This window comes from Gymnoscopelus microlampas, assembly GCF_963454915.1.
Source record: "Gymnoscopelus microlampas genome assembly, chromosome: 11".
In the NCBI taxonomy this organism is placed as follows: Eukaryota; Metazoa; Chordata; class Actinopteri; order Myctophiformes; family Myctophidae; genus Gymnoscopelus; species Gymnoscopelus microlampas.
The window spans coordinates 32,142,444-32,153,139 of record NC_139948.1 but is presented as its reverse complement, the minus strand read 5'-3'; the positions used below and the strand labels follow the sequence as shown (position 1 = coordinate 32,153,139).

The 10,696-nt window shown below is 41.1% G+C and overlaps 1 protein-coding gene across 1 annotated transcript; it reads right to left on the bottom strand.

Annotated features, from left to right (window-relative positions):
• Positions 1 to 2,844: 2,844 nt before the first annotated feature.
• LOC311054707 (proline-rich protein 29-like) lies at positions 2,845 to 7,137 on the bottom strand (the record flags this gene model as incomplete). Its single annotated transcript, XM_084070711.1, has 6 exons — positions 7,033 to 7,137; positions 6,610 to 6,709; positions 4,424 to 4,539; positions 3,882 to 4,093; positions 3,108 to 3,178; positions 2,845 to 2,873 (listed from the first exon to the last, which is right to left on the bottom strand). Exons 1-6 carry the CDS (start codon positions 7,099 to 7,101, stop codon positions 2,845 to 2,847), a joined length of 597 nt encoding a protein of 198 aa, XP_083926837.1. The 5' UTR covers positions 7,102 to 7,137.
• Between the last annotated feature and the right edge of the window lie 3,559 nt (positions 7,138 to 10,696).

Sequence of the window (10,696 nt, the reverse complement as noted above, 5' to 3'; positions counted from 1 at the left end):
CTCTGTGGCCACATTTTCTTTCTGTGATGCCGTCATAAACATTTGATTATTGATGGATGATCATTTGGCAAGGGAGGGGCCCCTCAATGGTGGTAGAGATTCTGAAGAAACAAGAAACAATCCGACTAGCAACTGTTCCCAGTCTAAAAAAAATCTGCTTTCTGATCATCTTTCAAGTGACAACTAGGCTAGGTGTATCACACTGCGGCTTAAGGACTCATAGACATATTATGATCACAGACTGTTCCTCCTTCTGGATTGGAGGAGGCCCAGACATAAACAGACTATGAGGTGGGTAGCAAAGAGACTGCCAGACGGGTTGAGACGTAGCCGGGTGTCAGTGCTGCATATGTTGTCTCCAATCATTTGGGTACACACTGTGACAACGTCTCCCTCCCTACCATCATTACCCACCCACTTCACCACTTTAAGAGTATCTTATTTATTTGTCATGTTCCTCTCCAACACACATCCCTGCCCAGTGCCCAGAACATGCCGTCCCTGTTTAACTTGATGATGCTTGTCAGTGCCATGGTGTCGCCCCATTTTCTAAACATACAGTTTACCTGACTAAACTCCTTTCAGTGGTTCTGTCCAAGATTAGCTTTAATCTCGCAAATTCAACATATTCCCTTTCTACATAGCTAATTTATTAGTTTTTACTTAATTATAATAAGCAATACAACAAAAAGTACAAAAGTGCTGGCATCACATTATGCTTACAGTATCAGTACACACTAAAAGTACTTAATATGCAGAATCGCCCATTTCACGATGATATTAAAGCAATGTAATTAGTAATGTGTTCGCTTTAATTGCAGCTAGTAAAAGTGGGGAAGATTTCACTTGCTTTATGTAGCTTAACCTATAATACATATTATGAAATAATGATAATGTATCAATTTTGAATTAATAATCTGCTGTACATCTGCAAGTAACTAGCAACAAAAGCTGTCAAATCATTATAGTGGTACTAGTAGTGGAGTAAAGGGTTTACTCTGATATATAGAGGAGAAGAAGTAGGATAAAGTATAACAATAAATGGAAATAATCAAGTAAAGTAAAAGTACCTGAATTATATTATGTACAGTTGAGTAAATGGTCCCTTGTTTTTTTGTTTGTTGTCTCTATAATTTTCATCTGTCTTACCCACCCCTCCTCCTCCCTGATAGGCAGAGCGTGGTGGTTTTGGTATTAATAGCTGAGTAAACACTGGCATTGCCCTGGAGACAGTAGAGAGACAGACACGTCCACACGTTCTTCCCTGAGCTGTTAATCCGGCTATTATATTAGAGATTTAGTTGTTCATCCTTTGCCCTCTATCTTAAAAACAACCCACTCACACAACCCTCCGAAACCCCCATGCAGTCACGAGCAGAATCTGCAATACAAAGTTGTCAAACTTCTGGCGAATGAGCTGAACGCTGACATCTTCCTTGGTGGACGTCAAGACATTTTTACGTTGAAAAGTTAACCACCAGACCTGGATCAAATAGTATCTTAATACCATTTTTAGAACCCGTTTTACTCTCCTTGGGGCAACAAAGAAATGAGTGACTTAATGAGGATGATTCATAAATGTATTAAAAAAACAAAAAACAATAAATAACAATTATAATCAAGAATTGGCACGTAACCCTCTGGACCCTCTAGTCTAGACTTAGCTGGACTTGAGTTGGCTCTGTACTTGGATCGCTTTTGTCCATCTACACCAAATCTCTTCGCCACCTACAAGTTCACAACGCTTCACGTTGTGACGTGTTGTGAGCTTGTAGATCTGCTATTTTTTGCTAATGTTCCCCCAGAATATGGATGCTAGTAAGTCACATAGAACAGGGTATTGTGTATTTGACCACATTATTAAAGTTCTAAACAAATCATAAGATTTGGGCCACATTCACACCAGTTCTTTATAAACAACTGACTCCATTTTTGACTATACCACACATTAACTGCAATGAAATCCATCTGGTAACTTACTTCTTTCCTCTTTTCCACAGCAACCTTGAATTTCACTGTTTTCTCCTGTCATCACCAGCTTGAGTAGTGCATTGACCACTGACCCCCCAAATCCGTCTGTGACTCTGTGTTGTATTTAAAGAAAGGGTCAGACAACACTACATTACAAAAAAATATGTGGTGTCAATCTGCTCCGTGTCCCACAGTGGTAAGTCATGTCATAACCTAGAATGCTGTAAACACCTGTCAGTACCGGAAACCTATTTAATTACAGCCTATTTTTGTACTACTGAGTCAATGCTATTGATTGTAACAGGTCTAGATGATGCTAATTTGGACAACTGCATCAATAGTAAAGCATGCACATGAGATTTATATATAGGCTACTGTATGTAGCCTAAGATCTGTATGCACTGTGGAGGCCGGTGTTTTTCCCAGTAGAAACATCAACACACATACACAAGTCACACTGTTGTACAAAAGTGTATTATACAAACACATCTGTGTAATCAATTAATACTAGAAACAAAGTAAGCAAGAGAGTCTGTTCTCAGTTTTCAAAATGGCAAATCACTTGCTGCTCCCCACTGGATGCATTGGGGTATTGCACCTTGGCAAAGATGAGAGAATGTTTTCAAAATGTAATTATTATATACATAATTTATTAGCTTTCTCTTCTCGCTGTAGATGAACATAAAACAGATAATAGGCGAGAAAGATCATTTGAAATGGAGGCTGAAGTGACTCGATAAGAGTCTTGAACGGAAGCAGCTGAATAAACATGGGACTGATGTTCCTACAGTATGAAGACATCTCTCCCAAGGCAAATGCACTCATGAAGTATCATCATAACAGCAATAATCAGACTCCCGTCTCTATTGCCACTTATCTTCTCTCTGTAGCATTGTAGTACTCTGTGAGGGAATCAATGAGAAAACATGAGAGATAAATCGTATCTGATGAATGTATTCCTATACATAATCCTCTGTGCCATTATCAATGTAACAGCGCCCCAATCAGCACCCTCTCTCATCACCATTTTTGTGATACTTGCTGTTATTCATTACCGTTGTCTTTTAAGGATGATGATATTGGCTGACATCATAAGAAATGAGTGTGCTAATAACTAGTGTCACTGTATGGTGTACCTGTTGCAGGTGGGACATCGGCTCCCACTGTCCCTGTGGCGCTGGGTGGGGGAGGTGGAGGGACGGCTCGCCTGTATTGCGTCACATCACATACAGGCATCAATACAATAAATGTCATACCCTTTGACAAATGCATAATGAATGATAATTCAATGTATATTAATACAAACCTTCTACATGCTATATGCAAGAATAATTGAAAGACCCTCCAGTATTTGTTGTGTTTTTAGTGAGAAATAAGTGCATTTTTGAGTGGCAAGTACAAAATGTCAAGCTCCTCTTTGGCGAAAGATGATGTACGATTAATTATCCCGATCCTAAACACTTTGCTCATTTAGAGACTGAGGACAACTTCCCAGCTACTTCTTTCTCACCCAAAACTGGGTGAGAAACAATTAGAAAGAGGAAAAAATGGTTATTTAGGGTGGTCCGGTCCGTCATTTCCAATGTGCTTGTAGATTTTTTAGCAGCTGTTCTTGCAGCTGTTCTAGCAACTACCTTGGATTTTGAACTCCCCTGACATATCGATAGCCGGATATCTCAGATCATCTGGCAATGCGAAACTATCTTGATCCCATCATTTAGAGAGACGGTCAAACTATGACTGTCTAGTTGGTTACTATTTGGAATTTTATCTGCCTGGTTGCCATAGTGGTGTGATGTATGATTTCCACAGTCACAGTCACAAGGCCTGAAAATATCAATATGCCATATGAAAATATGTGCAGTATGAAGGATATATTATAGTCTTGCATGTGTGTGGCTGTATGTCACCTCTCTCTGTGTGGTGATGGTGAGGGAACAGGCTGGGGGGCTTGATGGATGAGGTCTTGGTAGACTAGTGTGGGTTGTGGCAGATTTTGGGGGAACCAGGCTGGATAGGACAGGTATGGGGCATGTTGGTAATGGTGGTGGTGGACCTCTTCACTCTCCTCTGCCTCCTCTTGAATCATCACTGGATATCTGGTTACCTGAGCTAGGGAGGTCTGGAAAACAGCCAAACCAGGCCTAATTTTCACTGTGTTTCACAAAAAGGCTACAGGTGGAGAAAGAAAATGTTCGCTTCTCATTCAAAAAATTATCTCCTTTCAGCAGCAGTGAATCTAATTAGACTTCATCTCAGAAGGTAGAAAATGAATGGAATGGAAGGAAATACAGTATGTTTAAGTTCACATTGAAGACTTCAGGAGAACATTCATAGGGTGTGTTAACTTTTTCGAAGTTTCAGAGCTCCTGAATTTCACTTTCACAACTGACTAATTTCTCAAACTGAATTGACCTGAACCCTTCAGTCAGGGGTGTTGACTGAACCGTACCTCTGGAGCGGGAGGAGGGTTGTTGTACCCAAACAAGCTGAGGGCCGACATGGTCATGTTGTTCATGATGACCTGGTGCATCTGGGCATTCTGGATCATCATCAACTCTACAAGGTCTACATGTTAATATGACACACACACACGCACACGCACACGCACACGCACGCACGCACACACACACACACACACACACACACACACACACACACACACACACACACACACACACACACACACACACACACACACACACACACACACACACACACACACATTTTATTGGATTTTACAGTGCAAATTCACTGCTGTGCATTTTTCCTCTTTTGGAATATTATTTTTAACCATGGACAGTCATATACTGTATGGTGAGTATAGCTGGTTGAGCCAGAGTGCCCCATTTCTTTTGATTTCTATCATATTTCCCTAAGGGAATCATTTGAATGTCATATATCCACTTCATTACCCTGCTATTATTTCCTCATGTCCCCCATGCGACTTGGTGTTTAATTCAAAAGGTGATTCAACTTATTTGGTGCCAGCCTGAGGTGATGAATATGAATATGATGCCGTCTCAATTCTATAACCTCTCCTTCACTCAATATATGTAGGCAGTGACTCACTCATATAAATTATTGATTTCCTTCACAGCGATATGAATACCCCTTGACATCAGCTGTTTGTACATACCAATGATTGATTGGGTGATGCAATAATCAGATGTGATATTTCTCCATCTTGTCAGCTGCATGGATAATAGCCATGCAACTATTATGCAAAATAGACACTGTCATACAACGACGTACAAATTAGGTTTAATCAGTGGCATAAAGTAACTAAGTACATTTACTCAAGTACTGTACTTATGTACAGTTTTGAGGTGTTTTTACTCTACTGTAGTATTTCCAATTTTCAGTACTTCTACTTCTACACCACTACATTTTAGAGGCTATATTGTACTTTTACTCCACTACAATTTTGCAAACCTTTTTTTTTTTGTTACTTTGTAGATTATTATTACAAAACATACAGTAACCACTTCAGCCCTATACATTTCGGCCATTTGAAAATCGACAAGCGACACATGTGAGCTTTTAGATCTGCTATTCTTAACAGGTTTTTTTTAAACGTGAAATTGCACATTCTGTATAATGAGTACTTTTACTTTTGGTACTATAAGTACATTTTGATGCCAATACCTTTACTGAAGTACATTTTGAATTCCGGACTTTTACTTGTGACAGAGTATTTCTACATTGAAGTATTGATACTTTTACTTAAAAAGTAAAACATTTTTCCATTTACTTTTTCCACCACTGGGTTTAATACAAACGAATGTCGGCTATTGTGACTATTGACGGGCCCTGAAGCTGAGCTGACAGTCAGAGAGCCAGAGAGTACAAACTCATACCCAGGATCATGACCAGAGCCTTTCTCAGCAGGATGGAAAATAATGTGGTCAGTGGTTGGGCTGTCAACATGCATTCAGACTGCAAGGTCTCTGTATTTTAAACCAGTAGCTAATGAATATTATGCTAAAAACCCTGCTCACATCTGTTAGATGGGCCGCTACTGGTAACAATAGAATAGGCCATCATTAATATGTAAATAAATGTTGTGGTCTCCAAAATTGAATGCAGGTGCAGTGACATCTTCAAATTGTTATAGTTTTGCTGTCATTGAATGCTATTTTTTTTTTTGCTGACTCCAGTTTCAACTACAATCCCCATATTGGACTTATACCAGGAAACATTTCTTTGACAGGATGATGTCTTTAAAAGTTCATATCTAAATATGGATGGCTAAGCAAGGATAAGTGGTGCCTGCTGACAAATTTACGCACACGCACCCGCACACGCACGCGCACACGCACACGCACACGCACACGCACACGCACACGCACACGCACACACACACACACACACACACACATTCACAAGTGACAGAGTTAGCGAGAGAGAGAGAGAGAGAGAGAGAGAGAGAGAGAGAGTGTGTGTGTGTGTGTGTGTGTGTGTGTGTGTGTGTGTGTGTGTGTGTGTGCACATACAGAGTGTGGAGCCAAGAGTGGAGCATAAATAATAAATCTACTGTGCACACATGCAAACTTATAATGTGACAGACAGGAAAGAATAACTTGGATTGTGAAATCCTGAGATTTAGTCTGCGTGTGCAGTGACAGCCTGCCATACCTTCCTTGACATGACCACTAGTCCTAATGGAGGGAGCAGAGCCAGGAGCCATCATGGTTGCTGGGAGCTGCTGTAGAATAGTGGTGGGTTGTTGGAGAGCCTGAGGAGACATGGAGGGACCGTAATGAGTGTCTCTGACTGGTGGCACAATGCCAGAAAATCTACCTGCCCTACTGAACCTAAATCCCCAAAAAACAGTGAATAATTAACATAGTTATTAGTTAGTGAACTAAATCTTATCATAGTCTAGGTTCATTGAGAAAATAGTTTGTATTTCAGACACAAGGAGTCAATAATAGGCCGGCTACATTTACCTTCTAACACACCCATGCTACCTGTTGAACTGAGAGATGGCTGCTGATTGCTGACCTATACTAACATGTCATCATATCCAAGCTAAAAGAATGAACACGTAGTACTTACAGGACATGTCTGCATGCTGTGGGTGTCATGTGGCTGTAAGGATGGGTAAGTAACTTCAGTCCATGCCATTATAGCCTACCTATCTAAAAAGCTAAGCTGATGTTATTTACTGTACCAGGTATTCGCCGCCCTTAGTCAAAGAGACGCTTGCAGGTTGCTATGGGGTGCAGGTGCAAACAACAAACGCCTTTGATGCACCTCACTCACTCACTCACTCACTCACTCACTCACTCACTCACTCACTCTCTCCCTCCCTCTCTCTCTCTCTCTCTCTCTCTCGCTCTCTCTTTCTCTGTAGGTGAGGGCTTTGTTATGGAGTGTGCATGGGTCACTTTCTTCTTTTTCCTTCTTTTCTTTTCTTTCTTTAGCTTTTTACCCCTTTTTCTCCCCAATTTTGTTGTTGTGGCAATTGAAATGTTTCTGTTCATTTGTATTTTGAACGTCAATGCACTGATTGCTTATTTGAATTGAAAAGCAATTTGACATAGACAATGAACCGACATGACAATTCACAAACAATGATCAAATGAATAACCAACTGAAACACCCAAGCTTCATACATGTCAGATTACATAATTATAATAATACAACCTCAAATACAACATTTACCTCACATCATAACAGGAGACCGGACATGAACCTACTTGAAGAGCTGAGATCTACTCCAGGCTCTAGAAACAAAATGTGCCGTTTTAAATACTTCATAATTAAACAACCACTCCAACTTCTGACCATCATCTTCCCAGAATAGCTCTGATTTTTGTTGTTGCATTACATCAAGTAAAGGAACCCTCAAATCATCATACTGTGTACTAAAAAACATACAATGGAATTCATTGTCAACATTTTTCAGGTCACATACATTGCATATTCTATTCTCTTCTGGCACAGCTGAGAACCGACCTACCTCAATAGCAAGAGGCAGGATACCATGTGTTCTTCCCGTTGTAAGCCAAGCCTATAGTATAAATTAGGTTTCGGTAGCCAGACATGCTTCCACCTGTACAAACACCATTCAACACTTACAAATCTAGCCAATCTTCCATCCTCATCCCAATGAAATATTGACTGCAGAAGGAATGAAAACGTCTTGGATGAAATAAAGAAGATGTGCACTTCACTATATTAAACTACTATATTGAAGATCTTGCTTGGCAAGTGGTCCCCAGATCTCACAACCATAGAGGGAAATTGGTTCAATCACAGAGTCTAATATCTATCCAGGTTTTAATTTGGATGTCTCGTTTGATGTTTCTTTTGGTGGCATAGAAAGCCTTTCTTTCCGTGTCTCTCAGGTCGACTTGGTTGAAGTTACTACCTTTGTTGCTGATGTTAAGGCCAAAGTAGGTATAGTTTGTTGTATGTTCTAGTCAGTGCAATTGTATTTAGAAAGAATTGCTGGTGCTGACGGCTGGGTCTTTTTTTTTAAACATCATAATTTTAGTCGGTTAGATTCACTGTCAGGGCCTACATCTGGGGAAATTTGTGCAGGAGATCAAGTTACTGCTGTAATCCTTCCTTGATTGGAGACAGCAGCACCAGATCATCTGCAAACAGTAAGCATTTGACATGTCTGTGTGTCTGCTTCAGGGATACCAGGTGCTGTAGATTGTTCTAATGTTTTTGCCAGTTCATGAGTGGAAGCGGGTTGGACTCAGACTGCATCCCTGTCTAACCCCCGGCTTTGGGGAAAAAAGTATGTGGGTTTTCCATCAATCTTAACAGCACATTTGTTGTTAGTGTACATCGATTTTATGATGTCATAGTTTTTTCCTCTAATGCCACTTTCCAACAGTTTGTACAGCAGACCCTTGTGCCAAATTTAATGGAATGCTTTTTTGAAGTCGACAAAGCTCTCTCTCTCTCCTTTATCTTACCTTTATTTTACCAGTCATTTGAGATCAATGATCTCTTTTTCGAGTAAGACCTGGGCAAACATAGTAACATGTCTTTGTCCATATTTGGGAGAACCTAGCAGTATACCAGGTGGCCAGTACAGATCTTGTCAGCGTGTTCCAAATTAAACGAATAGGCTATGTTAATCTAACCTCCCTATGGTGGAGTATACCAATTAGCGCATAGACTCCATTTACCGCTGCCATCGACTCACACATCCCTGTGCAGCCCACCTATTTCACTGTCATGTCTCCCACACAAAGGCCCATCTGCCCCCATTGCATTTCAAATGGTGTAATTAAAATACACTGCGCTATAATCTGGGTGGATCGCCTCTATTTATAAAAACCATGTCGCTGTGTGGGCAAAATGAGACAAAGGGAAGCAGTGACGAGAAAGTTAAGGAGGGGAAATGTGGGTGATAAACAGCTCGATGGGAGACAGCAGAACGCGGTGTAGGTTAAATTAATAAATGGTGCATGATTGGCGAAGCAACCTAAAGAGTTATCTAATCAAGCCCACGCATGTTATATGTGCCTGATTAATGTGATTGTTTGTAGCCAATAGGCTACCGACAGATAGACTGCATAGGCTATACAGTATATGCGCGTGGACACATATTGCTGACCGTAAATATTAATATGCTTAATGGCAGATCCCAGAACTTTTCCTTTTGAGCCAAATAACTCTATAGGGTCCAGGCGAATGAGCCTATGATTAAAATATTTGCATTTCTCAGCATCTTCTTGCAACCCCACACACGCACGCGCACGCACGCACGCACACACACACACACACACACACACTGCACCGCACACGCACACGCACACGCGCACATGCACACGCACACGCACACGCAAAGATGGGTGGCGATAGCTTTGGCTGAAAGGTTAGTTCATTGCATTAGAGATCATTTATTCATCATGCCCCAGGAGTGCTGATGGAAGGCCACGCTTAAAGAGGCCCAGCAGTCCACTCTTCATCAAAGCTAACACCATTAGCCACATTAGGTGAACCCTCCAATGGATGCATTAAAAGCAAACGCAGTACTGTTTTGTGGAATTGAGGCCACCATCAATCATCTGCTGCTGGTTTGGATATTGGTACTAAGATGGGGGATTTGAAGTTAAACCTCTCATCATTAGTTCATAAGTCTGACTCACTTCACCCCCCGCCCCCCTCATACACCCTCTGCCACCCCCACACACCCCTCCCTTCTTTTTTTGCCCCTCAACCCTTGCGGCATGAGCTCAAGAACATGGCCATTACCTTTCCCAGTTCCTATGGCAACGCCACCCTGCTCCTGGAGCCTTTATGTGGAGTTTGCAATGTGTGTGTGTGCGCGTGTGTGCGTGTGTGTGGATTGGGGGGGGGGGCGAGGGCAGCATGCGTGTCTGCGAAGATGTGAACTGCACTCTGGGGTTTGTTTGGATAATGTCAGCAAAGAGTATCATCAATTTATTAAAAGTTTAATTTTGTCCTCCTCGCCTCCCTCTTGCTCTCTCTGCCTCTCATAAGAAAAACATGCATTGCCTGAGTGAGCATAGATGCACAACCGTACACAAAGAAATGTAACAAATTTGTGTGTGTTTGATATTTCTTCATGATTTACCCTACCCCTGCATCTGAATAGTAGTGATTCTCTGGATAGGAACAGTGAACTATAACAATAGATCAGTTTTCTCCTCCACAGCGGCCAATAATAGTTAAAGAAAGAAAGAAAGAAAGATGTCAACTTTAGTTAAGACAATGCTCGCATGAGTGTGTA